Source organism: Anarhichas minor, unplaced genomic scaffold, assembly GCF_050575085.1.
Source record: "Anarhichas minor isolate MPS153535 unplaced genomic scaffold, ASM5057508v1 ptg000014l, whole genome shotgun sequence".
Classification (NCBI taxonomy): Eukaryota; Metazoa; Chordata; class Actinopteri; order Perciformes; family Anarhichadidae; genus Anarhichas; species Anarhichas minor.
The window spans coordinates 13,543,697-13,562,931 of NW_027466460.1; the positions used below are offsets into that span (position 1 = coordinate 13,543,697).

Sequence of the window (19,235 nt, forward strand, 5' to 3'; positions counted from 1 at the left end):
CTTATTTAAATCAGTAAATATCTGACCAAAGAATGAGCAAACAAGCTTCAAAAAATCTGTCAAAGCATTCAATAACAACGACACTTTTCGATACTCGATGTAACAGAAGTATTTTAATTAGTACTCAGAATGAGGTTTGATACTCTCTAGTCTTTTTTATTATCATTGTCCTGGCAGTATGGAGAAGTCTTAGAAACATCATTTAGAATTTCAGATTGGGAAAGAACATTTAAAAAAAAAAAAACATTTCTTTTTTTACAGTGAACTAAATAAATAAGAACAAATACAAAATAATTGGAGGGACCAATAATTCTAAAATAATCCTGCCGTGATCCTATAACCAATGTTCAAAAAGGAGAAGAGAACACCGTCGGTAAGTATTAAGTCATTGCCATATTTGTTTTTCTTACCTTTTTATAACATGTTAATATTTGGGTTCATCAACCGTTATAAAGAATAAAACATGAATGCATCTCCTCTCTTGAGTCAATATTTTACAATCAAAGCAGAACTATTGTGCAACGACACAATTCTCCAAGCTTATTTCCTCTCATTAAAACGTTGAACCACTCACAGCTCTTCTAGTATGATTCACAGCGTTTTCAGGATTCAATAAGTAGATCATTACTTCCTCTAAAACAGCAAGCTGTTATTTCTGTCTGCCACCATGTCTTTATTCACATTACCACTGGGAGGTGCCATAGTCAGAATATTTAAATATATGTTATCAAATAGACTGCTTATTTTTTGCAGTTCTGTTATCAATTTAAATATTTGTATTTGAACAATAATCAAATCTAAAGTTGAATGTTTTGACATCTTAAGAAGTTTTGCCTCAAGTAACTTGATATGAAAGCAGAAAGCAATATGTGACTTATGTTTAATTATTAAAAGACATTATGGGAATTCCCTGTGAAGTGTAATATGAGCAGGTTGTAACTTGCACAAACATCACCCCTCTCACCTCTCCAGTTCCCCAGAACTGTTAACCTGCACTGACACCAAAAAACGTCACATATTAATAAGATATGTAATGATTGCAAGGATTCCAAGGTTTTGTTTCTTACAAGCAGTACATGGGAGTGAAATGCAGCATGGAATACTTTAAGACTTTGCTATTGTGCGAAAAAGAATACAAAATAAAATAAATAAAAAGTAAAATTTATAACAAAATATATATAAATAATATACACATCGTACTTATAGGCAAACTATGCAAAAGCATTTTGTAAACGTGGATGCAAACCTGCGATGTAGGGCAATGAAAAAAAAGTGAGGACGGTGGACATGTGAAGAGTTTAATACACAATGAATCACAATTCAATTGAAGAAAACTTTATTTATTTATTTTCAGCCACATTCCCACTCCCCCAGGCCCCTTCATTCTCATTCTCTACCTGTCATTCACCTGATGTTTGCCAGATTGTCAATGTTGCTTGTGCCTTTGTTTTTCAGCCATGTGAACTCAAATATACCTGATCTGTTCCGGCTTTTCTTTTTGACCAGCTTGATTGTTTGATTGTTGCTGACCTGCTCACCTGGCGTGCCCCTCTTGGATTGGTTTGTTTGTGCTGCCGTCCTGTTGCCAGCCTGTGAGCCTTTTCCCTTCATTCTACCCGCTTGCTTGGTGGTTTTCTTTGTCTGCATTCGAGTCCTCCTCCCTCTGTTGCTGGTATTCACCGGTCAATTGTATGCAGCAGCTCCCCACGCAGATCAAAAGCCCATTTACAGATAGAGAAGAAAGAAAAATACTGTTAATCACAAAGCTAAAAACACTGAAAGGCTGAAACTTTTTAAATGTAAATGTGGAATCTGTTATAAATACATCAATAAATAATGAATCAAATTAACAATGTAGAACCTGTAGTAGACCTGAGTTGGTCATTGTCAGCCATCATTAATTATTATTTAAAAAGTAATAAGTAACTACTCTACTGCCTTGTAAAATGCTCTCCTGGACAGAAGTTTTCAGTTGGTACCAAGAAAACAAGAAGCTGATAGTTGAGCCGTTTATTTTTTAGTATATTCCCTTTAAATTTCATCATGCTGATTCTGTGTGAGAGTTTAATGTAACACTTATAACTAAAATACAGGACTTCAGAAAATGACAGTACTGACGGTGGTGCTGGCTTAGTTCAGACGGTAAAGCTTCGTAATACTTCTCATGAAAAAACCCCCTGCATGACTTAAATTTAACCTAGTGTCAACTTCCTCTCAAAATACGTCAGCTGATCTGCATTAACTTGTCTGAATGTTTCACTTCAGTTTACTTTGCAGAACTGGAAACTCTAAATACTTCAAAGGGCATTTCACAATGTAGGGGAAAAGCATTGTGTGGACATAAGGTCATAACTTGTATGCTACCTCAAGACATCCATAAACACTGCTATTTTGTCAAAGTCAATGATATCAAACTTGTTACTTTCCAGCCAAAATATGGAAAGATGCAACATATTCACATTCATTAAATTTAGCCGTGACTTCAAGCAGAGACGTGTAATTCACAGGAATCTGAGGGAGATAATGGAGTCAAACATACGCAGGTCCTGGTTCAGCCTGTCTCTGTTTATGTTACGTGTCAAACTGTTAAGGCTCACCGTCTCCTGCTCAAACTATATCATTATGAACTGGAACGTGCCCAGCCTTCATCCAAAGAACATGTTCTTATAGTCGGGTAATAACATACCTAGACCTCACACATATTGCAACATATATAAAGTGTTATGTTGTTTTAATATTTACAGGAAAAAAATCATGAAATCAAGAAATGGCTGTCCATAGTGAAAATAATGATTTCATATTTTTCAGTGTTTCTGTTTCTTGTCCTTGAGGAGACCAGTCATGTGATCATATTACATTTCCATCACTGATATAAGTGTTTTTGATTGTCTTTTTTGCTCTGAGGAAAAACTACAGTATGGTCAAAATCTAGCATGCACAACGATGTGGGTTTGTATGGTCACTAACATATGGCCAAAAGGCGTTTTTGGTTGGATCATATTTGGACTTTCCCTTCATACGATTCCTTTGCACTTTTTTTCTGCTCATTAGGAAAATATTTGGGGCACAAAAATCCGTCGAGTTTGTTTTGGTTGCAATTGGTGTGAGGTTGACCCACATTTTGGGGTGAATAGCCTCGACTATATAAGAATGTGCAGAGAACAGCTGAATGAGGTCATAGCCTAATGACAGACAACAGACATTGAAGTTTACCACGGAGTTTGAACTGCCTGTTGAACCTGTTTAACAGCTCAGGTGCAGTATGGCTGCTTTCTTCAAATCAGTGCAGTTAGCTTTGTAAATACAGGTGTAAACTGCTAGCCGGGCTCTGCAGCTGATTGGTCAACCTGGCCCTCTAAAGGTCACTAATTAATACCTTATGTCTTGTTTTGTTTGATACTGACAAAAACTAAAGCTAACATCCAAGCCAACACTATATATACCACCCTTTAATGCTCCACACTATTCCTTTATAGTGGTTCTGGTTTTGGGTTGGTTCTCTGTTCTCTGGTTTACCACAGTTCCCTGATTGTTTCTAATTCCATCTGAGTGCCTCTGCTGCTCTTTTCCTGACACCAAGTGCCCTTAAAATACCTGGCCCGCTGATATGGAGTCCTGCCTTCTACTGGCTACAAGCATGTGGTGGGAGATGGGGGAGGTAGAAGAGAGGTAAAAAGATAACAAATACGTGGAGATAAAAATGAGAAAACAGCTGGAAATCTGGAGTATGTGGGGAGGAAGTTGATATCTATGTGGGAGAGAGGTTAAAGGTCACCGGTAGTTCTGCTATCTGTGGATGTGAAAGGGGATTCTTGAGCATGACTTACTAACCAAAGGGAGGAACTGCTTTCAGGAAGGAGATACGGCGAGTATGCTTCCGGATTCCTCTACCAAAGCCCACCAAAAAAAAAAAGAGAGAAAAAAAAGCTACAGCTCTGCTGCTCGTGTGCAGGTTAGGTTAGATACCAGTATGTGTTTATATTTATACTTTAGTTCAGTGGGTGAGAGCTGGCTGCTGTCAGGCTGAATCATGTTATGTTCACTCGAGGTCATGAAACTCATTCATCCTCTACTCACAATACTGGAATTTCCCAAAAACTGCTTCGGAAATCCTCCCTGATTGCTGACTGGTTTCAATTTCGCTTATCCATTTCTAATAACGTGCCTGGAAACACTTCAGTGTCAGTAGGCTGGCAGGCTACATGAGACAAGAGGGTCTCCCACTGTTCTGCGCTCTTCCAGGAAAAGAAAGGGAGTGGACTTTTTTTATCATTATTATTATTTTTTACTTTCAATTTCACTCGTTCCTTCTCTGGGCTTTGGGCACAACCGCATTTGTTGTTATTACCGGACATCTAATTTGCCTGCAAGACCTACTGGGAATAATGCCTTTCTGTCACATATTTTTGGTGATTTCTATGATGAGTTTTCTGCAGGACTTCCATGTCTCCAGTTGTGGTAAGTTTTCTGCGTCTGTTGCGGTCTGAATATTTCCTCTTGTAGAAAGCGGTTTATCTCCCTCCATAAGTCGTTAATGGGGCGTTTTACATCGTGATAAAACAGTGTTTCTTTTTTGAAAATGTTATGTTTAATGTTCTCAGCACTTGTAGCCTTTTTTAATCAGATGTAGCGAAACTTGGCAGTTGTTGGTCAAAAGATTCACCTATTCAAATTTCGTATATATATATATATTTTTAAGTCTTTGTTTTTCTTTCCTCATTAATTACTGTAGTAATAGTGTAGTATTGTAATATATGTGTTATAGCCTCTGTGGATATAGTGGTGTAGCAATGTACAAACCATTTGTCATCTCTCTTTTCTCACATTCTGAATATTGTACTTATTATTGTGAACTTCGTACAAACTGTGGACACATTATAAATATGGCGATGCCAAAAAAGCTCATTTGAATTTGGAGTAGGCTCACTTACACACTGCTAGTAGACTACAGTCAGTTCTAAAAGTGTAAATGTGACATTCAGTGAATCAGTTTGAACTCTTGTAATCAGAGGAGAATAACCACGGACCATAGTATGAACCTTAACCTCTAACCTTATTGATTTATACCTTGTCTGTGTTACAGAGGAAAGCTGTGCAGATAAACCAGTATTCACTCCGTCCAGACTGGTGGTGAGGTTCGGTGACCCGACCTTTGCCAGCTGCTCTGTGTGTCAGCATGATTGCATCAACAACTTATATAGTTTGGAAATCTCTGTTGGAGACAAAACGACGAACGGAACCACGATTTCATGGACAGTTAACAGACTGACTCAGTGGCACACATCTGCCATCTGCTATTATAATAATAACAAGATGAATTACCAGTGTTGTACCACTCTGCCTGTTACTGTCTACCGTAAGTTAAAAAAAGAAATGTTGCAAGATATGATTAAAAATGTATAATCTGAATGAGTAATAAAACATCTTGGGTAGTTCGATAGTTGTTTCTGAATGTGTGTCTGTCTCTCTGTTTGTCTCTACAGAGCCTCCACGTAATGTGTCCATCAGCTTTGTTGACCCCACTGGGCCGATGTTTGAGGGTCAGCAGAACACTCTGCAGTGTACAGTAGAGGACGTGGCTCCTGTTGAAAACCTCACTGTGACCTTCTACAGAGGACGGACAGTACTGAGTCAACAACAGTCCAACATCAGCGACACAAACAAGAAACCATTGACTGACATCTTCTCTTTAAACATCACCCTCAGTAAAGAGGACGATGGAGTCCAGTACTGGTGTGAAGCAAAGCTAGAACTGGGACCTGATGGACCACAGCTCCCTCCAGTGATGACGTCACAAAACATCACCACCACTGTGTACTGTGAGTCTGACAAGAGAACATCAACACATCTTAGCCGTTAAACACAATGGAGTATTCAGCAGCTGAAGAGCAACATATTTTCCTCAGTAGTTAGTGGAGACCGAAAGCAGTGCTAAAGAAGAGGGAATATTGACTTATATTTCTCAGGTGACCAGAAACATGACTCCATATGAATGTTAATGCTACTCAGCATGGTGATATGTCAGTGTTGTGTTAGCAGCCTGCTTACGCTGCCCCCAACTGTTCCAAAACCCCCAATTATTTCATACCACGCCGTAAAATCATGTAGTCCACTAATTTGGTTTGGACTGAATTATCTCATTGGATGGATTACCTTGACATTTTGTAAAGAAATGTGTGGTTCACAGAGGGTGAATTCTGCTAACTTCGGTGATCCCCTGACTTTTCCTTTAGCACCACCATGAGGTTGATATTTCAACTAAAGGATGAACTTTGGTGATCAATAAAAAGTTTTGTGTATGTCCCTCATAAGATAAAAAAAATACTAAGAATTTGTCTCTTAACATGCTCCTAATACAGTAAGATGATCATATGTTTTGTACATCAAAACAAAGGATAGTTTATTGTTATTATAACTACAGCTGCTCCTCCATGTTTTGGAGTAGAAGTATATAATAGCAGAAACTGAAAGTGAGTGTACAACAGTTCGGTACTTTCCAACCCTTCTCTACACAATGAATTGTATATCTACACCGAGAACCAAATATTCCCATGCTACTGTAATGACATGTTGTGTTTCATCCTCAATCAATTAACTATGAACAGACAAGCCTCAGCTAGAGGGGTCATTGCATCCGGACCCAATCACCGTCACGGAGGGAAAGCCTCTACAACTGAGCTGCTCCACCGTGGGAAACCCCAGCCCCTCGTACACCTGGACGCTGCCGTCAGAAAGCACTTCGACCTCCAATAGCAGCAATATCACGATCAACTCTGCAACTCTTGCGGATGAGGGGAACTACATCTGCTCTGTCAGCAACAGCGTGGGGACTGTCACTGTGGAGTTCAACGTGGATGTTCAAGGTGAGTTTTACTGTCCGCTCTTCAGAGGTTATGACTGTTACTCTAAAGTGAGCGCAGCAGCCACAGTGTTGCTTTCGCTGGCGCTTTCTCACAGCAGACGAGAAGTGATTCTCACACATGTGACCCAAGGAAGGAAGGAAGTTCATTGTCACTCTTTTGGTATTTGGTGTTGATCTGACGTGGAGTATTCTCTGCTCCTTTTTTTCTTCACCCCCTCACAGAACTTCCTGCAACAAACTACACGGGAATCATAATAGGCTTGATAGTTGGTGTTGTGATCGTCATCTTGGGCCTAGTTGGATACTCCTATTGCTACAAACACAATCGAATGGGGCAGTACAACCTGAAGGACGTTTTACGCCCGCACAGGTGGCACGCTGCCGTGCCCACTGCAGAGTAAGCCTGCGGGAAGGCATGAGAATGTGTATGGATCTAATGACATAAAATGCCCCAAATGATTTAAAAAAAAACAGCGTTTAAGTCAAGTTTCAACTTGTGTAACCTTGAATGGAACAAGTCACAAGCTTCCTTAAGAACTATTTTTCAGGACTGCTGTTGAAAAGTATAGCTGGCTTGCTAACTCCGGCATATATCCAGAAATGTTGATTCATGTGTGTTGTCCTAAAACACACACTCAAAAGTATGTGAATATAATATATCACAGTTGCCATAAGCAAGTTGTCAGACCAGTCCCTGCTGTAGTTTTATGCAGAATTATAGTTTATTGATTATGGATGTAGAGTGCTGGCAGAGAATTTTTTGTTCTAAAAGTGTACAGATTACTGTTTATTTTTAAGGTATTAATATATATTAATAATAATAATATAAATAAAGTTATTATTATTATTATTAAATGAACACAGGCTATTGTGTAAATTGATTAATGCCAGACTCAAAAGTTAAAGTAGCAAATAAACAAGTTATATATAAAATAAAATAAATTTGAACAATGAAACTGAATTTTAACTAGTTATATTTGTTGGTGCTTATGTGGCCGCATGTGGCTGAAACATCCCATGTAGCTGTTGAACATGCCGTTTTACTGTTTCTCTCTGTTGTATACCGGCTGTGTTACTGCAAAATACTTCATAACTTTATGTAGAGATGTGTTGTAAATAGAATATCATTGTGTGAAAACACGTACACTGAACTTCAAGGCTTTGTGTTAAACCACTGAAAGCTTGTGCCCGACCTCTTCACAACCCACAGCGCAACAGTTTCCGTTTGAATGTGTTTGGTGTGCATGTGTGTGTGCATGTGTGTGTGCTGTGTTGTGACACTGAAAAAAAGAGGAATTAATTTGAGCAAAAACTGTATAGTAATGAACTGCACACTGGAATATGCTTTGACCACCTTCATTTTAGAAATTATAAATAAACGATCACTTTGTACAATGAGATGCATCCATCCCAGTCTCTTCTATTGTTATTTTACTGTATTTCTAAAGTAGTTGCAAATATATGGAGACAGTGTTAAAACACCACAAAATTGATGCACCATTATATTAAATATTAAACGTTTTATTTCCTTATTTTGTCATGGGCCTTACATTCCAGTGATCCAATGGAAGAATCTGACCTTGCCTCAGTTTAAAATGGAGTGATGGAAGTGGAAGACGTAATTATAGATTTCCTGTTTGTGAGATCCTTCATCGCTAGCTGGACTCTTGATGCTTTTTGATCTCTGGGACTTTTACGGGGAACTCCGCTGCTGAGGTCATGTTTCGGGTGAAGTGAGTAAATGCATCCCATGTTACACCCTTACTCATTTCCTTGCCTCCATTACTACCTCTCCTCTCCTACCAGGAAGAAACTTGGAGGAGATGAAAAGAGGAAAAAGGAGGACATGAGAAAACTTTGATTATAGATAAACTTTTGAAAAAAACAACAACTCCACAATGTTATCTGCACTATTATCCAACTAGTGTTCATGTTGGCTACACAGTATGTCTATCTAAGCATTTGTGGTTTTCTCATTGCAGGGAATACATTTCCCTGATTGGCCTAAATATTTTTTTATTAACATGAGACTGGAAAGCAGATCCATCCATCCTAGTGTACAGTAATGTAGAACAACCGTACAACTGAAACGGAATGACAGCCTACATTATTTTGCAAGCTATCACTGAATATTGTGGCCCTAGTTCATGGTGTTATCACCAGTTCAGAAAACACTTCCAGAGGAAACACCTTGGCCTCCTGGAACTCTTGTCCAGCTCTTGCTTCAGTGTTTATGGTGGCAAATGATCATGCTTGCAGTTGCATAAGTGTACACATTTGAAAACATGTGATTTGTCATACCCTTGTTACTCATAACACTCACATTAAAAATCTCCCTGGAAGCTCCTCAACACACAGGATGTAGAAAGTGAAACAATGGGCAAATAAACTTTAGCAGTGACATCATAACAAGGTGACTAAAAATCCATTAAAAAAACTGAATATAAAGTATTATTCACCATCCATTAACCTGTTGTGTTTTTTGGAGAATACTTTTAATACATTTTAATTTCTTAAAGATATCACCCTAAATGTTCTTCTACATTCTCCAGATTTTGAGACATTAACTGCCCAAGATTAAAAAATAAAAATAAAGTGTTGAATAATATAAATATATAAATAACATTATCTTTAAAAAACATTTTACACACAAAAAACCTGACTTACACATTGTGAAATGTGTGTTTATACTAGATGTTCTAAATGTTACAAGATGTAAAATAATGATACATTTTGTCCAGTATCCATTTGTTTAATGTGTTTATGCTATACTTCTATTACATTTCTGATGTAAATATTGTAAGTTTACTTTTTACCCCACTACATTTATTTTACACTTATAGTTACTAGTTGATTTTTACATATTTTACATATAAATAAACGTATGATATGCTCATTATATTAAATAATGCAGTACATACATACATGGCCTACTATGTTATAATCCCAGTGGAAGACCCATAGACTGTATAAAAGAAGTAAGCCTATACAAAGTATCTAAAACATTGACTAAGTACTTTGTCAATGTTTTAGTTAAATGTTTTAGTACTTCCTCCACCACCAGCAGAGACCTCCACTACTATCATATTATTAATTAATGTGTCACAATTACAGTTAGTTTGTGTGTTTAGGCCATTTAAAAATAAACCAAGCCCGCGCTTGTTGATGACGTGTTAAATTGGATTCCTGTAAACGCCGTGTGGGTTGCTGCCTGTCTCGCTAAGAGGATTGGGAAACGATCAATCTCCGTGTTGTTTCCTGCCGCTTGCCGGTGCATTGTCCTGCAGCTGAACAACTCTGCTGTTTCCCCTTTTTACTTGAAACTGAAAAACGCGGAGGAGAAAAGAGAAAAGAGGGACAGAAGGAGCCGCAAAGATGAGCGCCGGAGCGGGCATCGATTACAGCGTCTGGGATCACATCTATGTGTCCGACGATGAAGATGTGACCAATCCGTACGTGGACTCACCGAGCTTGTTCAGAATGAGACACCGGGTCAGCGGTAGTGAAGTAGTAGCCGTGCAGTTCGGAGTCTTGTACCTGTTTTAGTTTTACCAGTAGAAGTGACTTACAGTGGTTTGCAGAAAGATGAAAAGAGGGAGATGGAGAACAAAGTGCTGACGTACTATGAGCATGATCCAATAGTCACTATTAGTTTGCTGTCACAACTAAAATAAATTGTCACAATATCTATTTTGCTTCTTTCAAGAGAAATTAATCAGACACTCAGCCAAGCTAATATCATTTGATTTTAAATAGATATTTTATTGTTATGTCATACACGTCGGCTGAACAAGAAAATGCTGCGAAGAATTGCCAAAGTTATGTTTTAAGGTTAATTCTTGGTAATAATAATAATAATAAGTTACGGTCCACTTACTCTCCAGAACTTACAACCATATTGCATTGCCTGTGTCTTTAGCCCTTTCCACAGCTTTCCATTGCATCTACAGGACATAATTATCCATAAATCTTTATCCGCTGATGAAGATATGAGATGCACTTGAAAGCTCCGGATAAAGCCAATAAGAGGAGTTAAGATTATTTTTGCCAAACTGTTCTGTGTCACCGTCAGTTTGTCGGTCAGAGAGCACTGACAAGTTTATTCTTCAACAGTAAAATCGTATTTCATTTTAATAAGAAAGTAAATATTGCCTGAATTAAAATTGTGTCCGATTTTTGGGTCCCAATCCAACTACGCTGACATTAAATAATGAGGCATAAAATCACAGGTTGCTTGATACTAAATACATATATTGTGGAGCTAGTGTGGCTGCTTAATGCATTGGTCTAGCTCAGGTTGTATGGCTCTGGTTCTGAGTAAATAATGAGCTTAGCCGGCGCCGAGCTGTCACATGACTAGTTAAGTGAAATGACTTGTGGTCTCCAGCATCCCCCCCTGGTTTCCCTGGTCTATTTTCATTCCAGTATTTCTTAAATCTGTGGAGAATCAGAGCTCGCTCATATGTAGGGGAACTTACAATAACAACTCTGGCTGATATGTTTGACATGTTAAATCCTTTCAACCTCAAATTTGGACGTGCATGTGTTTTTTTTAGTTAAGATAACAAAATGAGGTTCAACAAGTCATTCTGATTCACGCCCTCAACGTGATTCATTGTCCAGCAACGGGCATGTATGTCATCTGTGTCATACGTTTCTTTTTTATTTGCTCTCATCCACTCTGGGCTGCCACAACAGGCCCGGCTGGAGAGAATGGCTGAGTTTCAGCAGAGAGGGGAAGATCTGGAGTGCAACGTATTGGAATGCAAGAAGCAGTTAGAGGAAGCCCAGGGACGACTTGGAGAGCTGGAGGAAGGACGGAGAGCGGGAGAGGAGGACGAGGACAGAGAGGCTGAGCTGAAGAAAGTCCAGGACGAGGTGAAAAAACTGAAGAAGGATGAAAAGTCGTTTGAGAAAATGATGAAAGAACACCGGCGAGAAGGAAAGAAACTGCCCTGGGATGTTGATAGTATCAGCAAAGAAGGCTTCAGCAAGGTGAGGCATGGCATCAGGGGCGCAGGATTTAGTGGGGAGTCGCTGTAGCCGGATTTATCTGTTGTCTTTATCTCGCTTTCTAGAGTGTGCTCAACATAAAGCCTGTAACAAAGGAGGCAACGGAGGAGGAAAAGGCGGAGAAGCACAAGACCTTTGTGGAGAAGTACGCAAAGGAAATTAAACACTTTGGTATGCTTTTATTTTCGATGCGATTGTGTGCATTTGTTGTCTTTGCCTTCCTGCTGCCTCACACTGGCCCTTTCTTTCAAATGTGACTTTTCATGTTGTTGTTTTAACCCGCTCTTATTGTATTCTCCAGCCCCAACAAAGACGTTTCAGTCTATGAAGGATGTGTGTCAATTGAAACAAATAACAAAGTCACAAAAAAATATTTTGTTCATTTTCTTTTAGCCATTCCAGTCATTTAATTGTCCGTTCTATGTGTTTAATATATCATTGTATTTAGCTCTTTGTTAGTGTGCATGAATTACATATTGCTTTTTATGTTGCATTGTGGGATGCTTCAATATTTATCTTTATTTTAAGTACAGAGTAACATTGGCAGTTGCAGAAGCAGTGCCCGATGTACTGTACACGTGTAGCCGAAGCTACTGTTCACCACCAGTCCCTTGATGGGTGTTGATAGTTAAAGTAATCTTTAAATTTACATGTAACAGTTTAAAATCCTTAAGTCAGTGCATGTAATCATCAAGTAGAAGTAGTTTATGGGAAACACAATAGTCAACACCGAACAATTATGGACACAAGGACAAATGTAAAAATAGGTGGAAACCTTATGGTTAAACACGTTTATTGTATATTTATGTGGCGTGTAGTGTTTACTGTATTTATGACTTGGTAAGTCGTCAGTCAAGAAAGCTGCTAATTGATAAGCTTGAATGTAGCCTCATGCTGGACTTGTTTGTCTGTGCACCAGGTATGACGCGGCGCTGGGACGACAGTCAGAAGTATCTCTCAGACAACCCACATCTGGTGTGCGAAGAGACGGCTAATTGCCTGGTCGTCATCTGTATTGACTTTGAGATAGATGAGGTGAGTGCTGTGAGAGTAGTGTGTATGCATGTTAAAAAACAACAACAACAACAACATCAGCCCTAAATCCTTGTAACTTCTCCGTGCACTTGTAGAAACATGCTCTGATGGAGCAGGTTGCCCACCAGGCCATCGTCATGCAGTTCATCTTGGATTCGGCTCGGACGCTTAAGGTCGACGCAAGAGGCTGCTTCAGACAATTCTTTTCAAAGATCAAGGTCTGTAGTCAGCCAAACATCTGTGTGTAGTCTAAAGGGTTTTTTTGGGGGGTGTATTTGGCCAATTGCGTGTTTTTCGGGTCCACGTCAGACTGCAGACAAGCCGTACCAAGACGCGTTCGACCACGAGCTGGAGCTGTTGAAGGAGCGGATCCGCAACTGTGCGCAGATTCGTAAGGAGAGCGCTATGAAGGAGCTAGAGGAAGAAGACAGGCAGGAGAGACTCGGCCCGGGAGGTTTGGACCCCGTAGAGGTCTATAAATCCCTACCAAAGGTAAACCATTCACACACACATGTAAGCATAAGCAAAGCTCTGGTTATTTCAGGGAGACGTTCCTCTATGAATGTATGTCAGTGATGCATGATATAACCTTGCACTTCAACTAATAGAGTGGTTGCTTGGTCGCTCTACATCCCTCGAGGCTGTGAGGGAAAACATCAGGCCTGTCCGAGCGTCTCCCATTTTACCCAGTTTACATACCACATCAATGACCACCATGTTTTGCTGCAGCGGCTCAAGTTGCAAGCTTGAAAAGTCAATACTGCAGATCAGTTGACCCCATACAGGCTAGCATTAGCCACATGGCTACAGGTTATTGTGTTGTTCATTTAAAAAAGTATTAGAGAAACTTTAAACGTTGACTTTGTTTACAGGATTGTTTAATAGGTGCACATGGAGCAAAGCTATGTAGTTGATACTAAGCAGCAGAAGGAAGATGTTCATGTCATTTTCTACATTTTCTTTATTTTTCTTTACATCCTGTTTTGAGAAGATGTGTGTTTCAGAGTTCTCATCCTCTTAATGGCTCCTGACATGAGCTAATTAAAAACATCTGTCTACTTTGACAGTCATGTAGTCGGTGCGAGCGACTACATTTTTTTCCACAGATTTCAAAAAACCGTTGTTTGTAGGCTTTGAAGTCAGTGTTTGCTCAGTCTATTGATATGAACCGCGTTGCCATTTGGATAATCGGAGAAGTCAGCACACAGCTCAGCAGAATGGACTCCACCAGTCAGGCATGAGCTCTGTGTGTGCAGGTAAAGAGCAGTGTTTACTTTACACATTACACATTTTTCAGCTTCTCCTTAGTGACATACATTTTTCATTAAGTAAAATTAGATCCAAAAAGACGAGTACCGAAACATGAATTTGATGTTTAGGATGACGGGTTTGCGTAAAAGTGATAATCTTCGAGCGATTTTCTACTAAAGTCACTCAGTTTTCAGTGCTGAGACATCAATCTGCAGTCGTCAATTCAGCACGGTATGTTTATTGGACCATTTTAGATATTTTCTGTTTCGTATTCTAGGAAATACAGAAGAGCTTTGATGAGAAGAACATTCGGATGCTGCAGGAAGCTATCAACAAACTGGACCTGGACGTGAGTGTGTTTGTGACCGAGCATCGCCCTAAAATCCTATTTCCAGTCAATAAAAACAATCTAAAGAAGGACCAGAAGGTGTCTTTGATTGGCACAAAATATACCTGTTCATTTGATTTGTTCTGTGTGTTGAACTGGTGTCGCTCTGTTTCTCCCTCCAGGAGGGAAAATACCACCTAAAGAGGTGTATAGACTCTGGACTGTGGGTCCCTGATTCACTGGAGGGTGATGGTGATGAAGAGGAAGAAGCGGATGAGGAAGACGATTCATAAGAGAAGAGTGAACATTCTTTGTTCGTTGACAAAGTAATGCTCTATACATGCAACATAATATACACATATTTAATAAGCATATGGATAAAATGTAAGCATTCCATCATAGACACACTATTTACAGATCTAACAATCTGCCTCCGTCTGATGTCGTACTGAGGTCAACAGCGCCACCTCCAGTCTGTTTGAGGACAGAACGTCCATAAACCACAGCACAGGCCTGCATGATGTAGTCTCCTCACTTAACTTTTTGCGATTGACAACCAAATTAAATATAAAATTGTTTGATTTAATCAAAACCTCAGTTGGCCCTTGCAATGCATTCTGAATATTACAGTTGTGGCGCTTTGGTGGACAACATAACAAACATCGTAGAAAAGTTTACATGAATTTGAATTAGGTGAACTTGGATGAAGTTAGCTTTTTATTGAGACAAAGGTGTTGGTTCAACTAGAAAGTGACGTTGACTCTGGCCTGGTCCTCTACAGACTTTGATGTCCCAATATTACACGCTATCAAACACTATAACAACAACTAGTTTTTCCAATCGAAACCTCCCGAAAACTGCACTATACCTGTCGTAAATAATAAAATGTCTGTATTGTAGCACTTTATGACAGAAAAATAACAAACAGAACCATAACCTTGGCATAGTCCACTTATATAATGCTGTACAAACTATACAAAAACTGAGGTATAAACTTAAATAATATCAGAACATATGTAATAATATAAATATGTGCTTAAACGGCTCTTCCACTTTTGCTGTTTTGAGTTTGTATTGTTGGTATGGTAGGACCTACAGCGAGGGAACTATCAGCCGATATTTGCTTATTGCATATATACAGGTATACCTGACATATATATATATATATACAGCTATATGCCAGCCGATACGTATCAAGATATTGTTTTAGACCATTTATGTAGAAAAATAAACATCATCTCATATGTCATCATGTCGTTCTTGTCACTCTTAAATATCAATGCTGGTATCAAACCTCAAAAATCCATCACAGGTTGTAAACCTGTCAAGATTCTGTTCAATTGGATTTCATTGTAATCACAAAGCACAACATCGCTTTGCAAATGTAGACTTGATGACTTGTTTTATTAAGCTGGAGCAAGAGAATATTTGACATTTCTGCGTGAAAAATGACTGAAAGTGGAGGAAAAGATGTGAAGATGTTTTGAAGAGTCTGTCCAACTGAGTGCAAGTCCAAGTTAAATAGTTCGTATCCATGTTTGTGATGTAAGTTGTCACAATACCTAAAAGTTTGCGTGTCCTCCGTGTAATCAGATTTATTGTGTTTACGTGTGTAGTTCTGAGACTTTGTTTTTAAAATTTGTGTAGAACTTGTACAATAAACCAGGCTTCGTTTGAGTTGCTCACGAACTGTTAGTTCATTTGTTGACTTCTCCTCTAGTTGCTGTGAATCCTGACTCGTATTCTGCCATCCTTCTCTCTCTCTCCACCTCTTTCTCTCTCTCACTTGCATAATGAATTGCTCTGCCGCTCTCCCTCGCTCGCTCTCCCTCGTAATTAATCGCTGGGTTTGACTTGGTGGTCTGTGCAGGATTTTTTTTGTTTTTTTGTCGAGGCAAAGCTTCTTTGTGCAGTCACTTTTGTAAACAGAAAACAATCAGCGCAGGCCCGAGGCATAAATCAAATCTAGCTAATGCCTATAAATGCCGAGACAGAACCACAATAGCTTCATGCGGAGCTGCTCGGGTGTGTTTGTTTGTATGTTTAGATCAATGTGTGGTTGTTGTTGTCACAGTCAGGTCGTCTCGTGATGTGTAATTTGGCATTGAACAGGAACAAAGGAACAGGTTTCCTCTCTGAATGGTAACTGTGGTCATCTGATGCTGTTCTACTGACATTTTGTCTAGACGGCGTCCGTAAAGAAACAATTACTACTCAGTCGATGGACTGAAAAGCAATCTGCAACTATTTTGGTAATTTATTAATCGTTTTAAGTAATTTATTAAATCAAAAAATTATAAATATTCTCTTGTTCTAGCTCCTCAAATGAGAGGAATTGCTTCCTTTTAGGTTGGAACTGTTCAGGGGGAAAACAAGCAATTTGAATAATTCACCTTGGGCAATGGAAAGTAATGATTCTCATTTTCACCATTTTCTGACACTTTATTTTCGCAATGAAGTGATTCCCTGCTTGGTCTGTAATCGGATGATTAATTGATAATAAAACAAGCATTAGTTGCAGCCTCGTTTGTCATCAATGGAGTACATTTATTAGGGTGTTGCCTAAACACAAAAGCTTGTTGCTCTTTGCTCTGCAGCTTTGGGTACTAGCTCCGTGTCCATGAACACATTTATTCCATAATGTTCAAGATAAAAACAAAACATGTAAAATGGCACGTGAGGAGGGGAAAGAGAGAGTAGGATGCATGAATCCTTTATTGTGATTTTCCAATAAAAATCTGATCTGTGTGGGAGGCTGTAATGGAGATAAATGACGCCTGACTATTGAAGCAGACAATCGGCGTGTGTCATTGCAAGGGTACCAAAAAGGTAGGGGTACCGATGGAGAGAGGAGGAGCGGAGGATGTCGTATGGGATTAATGGACACACTGTGCAGGAGGAGGGAGGGGAGATGGGCTTCTCCACGGAGGCGCGCGGTGGTGGTGGTGCTGGTGGTGGGGGGTGACTGGGGGAGACCACTGTGGCAGGGGAGAGGGAGAGGAGTGGCAGGGAGGGAGGACGCCGAGTGTTTTTTTTTTCTCTCGCCGTGGTGGTGACACACTGCTAGTCTGCAGAGAGACGGAGGGAGCGGGGAAAGAGGGGGGGGGAGGACAGACGGGTGAAAAGCAAGACGGGGCCCATCTTGCCATTGATCTTGAGGCGATCAAGGTGAGTGTGTTTTTATCCTCAATGCTGCGGCTTGACTGTGTGTTTGCGCGCGCGCGCGCGTGTGTGTGTGTGTGTGCGTCCGTCTGACACGTATATCTTGCAGTGCGTGTGCAGACAGGCATGACGGCAGGGCTATCCTCATGTGTGCATGGTTTCATTGTGTCTTATATGTGTGTATATATATATATATATATATATATATATATATATATATATATATATATATTTGGGTGTTTTGTAACAGAATAGCAGGCTGGTAGTTGAGCTGCATATTGATGCATTGCTGCTTGGTTTTATAAGCTGCTTTATGGAGGTGGTGGTGGCAGCCATGGTGTGTGTGTTTGTGTGTGTGTGTGTGTGTGTGTGCGTGTGTGTGCACGTGCTCAAATTTGTCATTGTGCATATATATGTCACTGTGTCACTGCATTTGTTGATTTCTCCACACGCAGCCTTTTTTTCCCCTTCTTTCTTCTTCACAAGGTGAATCTGTGCAGACTGCTGGTGCGAGAGTGCTTTCATTGAGTGGGTGTGTTCTCCATGACCCCTGGTAAAAAGTCGTCTCCACCACTCTGTCTGTGTACCAACTCGATCGGAAACACTCTGATATGCTAAATCTGTCCTATCCAATGGAATTAGGTCATCTCGGACTGCTTTGAGTAATTATATAACATCAGAGGGCTCTGGTGTTGCAGTGTCTGCTCAGAATTAGCCACACTGTAGGTACGGCTCCTGCAGCACCACAATAGCCAACATGTGTCGCCAGGGCAGCCCCCCTTCATTAGTCGACCAATCGTTTGTTTGGATATTAGTCAATAACTTGTGATTAGTTTTTTCCCTAGATGATCCTTGTATTGTGGAAAACAATGGACAGTCAAATCCAAATATACCTCCAAGCTTACTAAAAGAGTATGTTATGTATGGGGAAAGGATTTTCTCATATTTGATGATTCATCAGATAAATGAAAGCAGGACAGCGAAATCAAAGAGAGGGAAGATGACTCAAAAACAGAGAGAATTAGCTTGCTCGTTAACTCTTCATATCTGTTTTCTTACAGCGGAATCTACAAGCTGAGAAGTATTCAAGGATGGAACCCGGCATATCACACCTGGAGTTTTGACATCTGGACCTCTCAGATGAGCCAATCATATCTAACACCTCTCCCCATGCAGAATGTGGATCCGACCGCCCGCTCAGACATTGGGAAGCTGATCTGAGACGGGAGAGACTCCATGCAAATCCTCCCACAGGCTGGATCTGGATTATTGATTGTTGCATTCATGTGGGATCAGGTTTACGACTGGGAAATGTCATGCAAACAATTCTCCAAGTCGGATAAACATTTAAGAAAACTTGCAGTGACGTCCCATTGGCCCGTCTGGCCAAAGCAAGACGACATGAAGGGGGACATATTTTTTCCCAGAAACTCGTAGTTTACGCTAACATGGAGTGAGAATATTCATCTAGATTTTTCTTTTCTTCCGCCTTTGGCTTTTTGGGAAAATAAACAACGACAACAGATCAAAACGAAGGCCGTCCACCTCAGACTGAACCTGGAATCTCTGAGGGGCATTTAAATG

At 39.8% G+C, this 19,235-nt stretch overlaps 2 protein-coding genes across 7 annotated transcripts in view; both read left to right on the top strand.

Annotated features, from left to right (window-relative positions):
• Nucleotides 1–8,260, top strand: part of LOC142949760 (vascular cell adhesion protein 1-like) — a 13,108-nt gene extending 4,848 nt beyond the window's left edge. Inside the window, exons 5-8 of the mRNA XM_076091585.1 lie at nt 5,084–5,356; nt 5,484–5,819; nt 6,606–6,863; nt 7,085–8,260. Of these exons, the coding sequence (XP_075947700.1) occupies nt 5,084–5,356; nt 5,484–5,819; nt 6,606–6,863; nt 7,085–7,263 (1,046 nt within the window). The 3' untranslated portion in view covers nt 7,264–8,260. The remainder of the gene's footprint in view (nt 1–5,083; nt 5,357–5,483; nt 5,820–6,605; nt 6,864–7,084) is intronic.
• Nucleotides 8,261–8,397: 137 nt separating this feature from the next.
• Nucleotides 8,398–18,849, top strand: LOC142949765 (hsp90 co-chaperone Cdc37-like). Of its 6 annotated transcripts, none has more exons than XM_076091595.1 (8): nt 8,398–10,354; nt 11,561–11,857; nt 11,941–12,046; nt 12,795–12,910; nt 13,006–13,128; nt 13,220–13,402; nt 14,439–14,510; nt 14,672–16,166. In XM_076091595.1, exons 1-8 carry the CDS (start codon nt 10,238–10,240, stop codon nt 14,780–14,782), a joined length of 1,125 nt encoding a protein of 374 aa, XP_075947710.1. In that variant the 5' UTR covers nt 8,398–10,237; the 3' UTR covers nt 14,783–16,166. The 6 variants fall into 6 exon arrangements, 5 of the variants coding, with proteins under 5 accessions (XP_075947710.1, XP_075947708.1, XP_075947709.1 ...); XM_076091593.1 differs by having other exon boundaries at nt 8,398–10,314; XM_076091594.1 differs by having other exon boundaries at nt 8,398–8,595.
• The last annotated feature ends 386 nt before the right edge of the window (nt 18,850–19,235 follow it).

Bases quoted from the DNA above. Each gene is read 5' to 3' on its own strand.
- LOC142949765 (XM_076091595.1), top strand. From the start codon at position 10,238: ATGAGCGCCGGAGCGGGCATCGATTACAGCGTCTGGGATCACATCTAT. The intron at 10,355-11,560 runs GTCAGCGGTAGT...CTGCCACAACAG, and splicing joins TGTTCAGAATGAGACACCGG to GCCCGGCTGGAGAGAATGGC. The intron at 11,858-11,940 runs GTGAGGCATGGC...CTCGCTTTCTAG, and splicing joins GCAAAGAAGGCTTCAGCAAG to AGTGTGCTCAACATAAAGCC.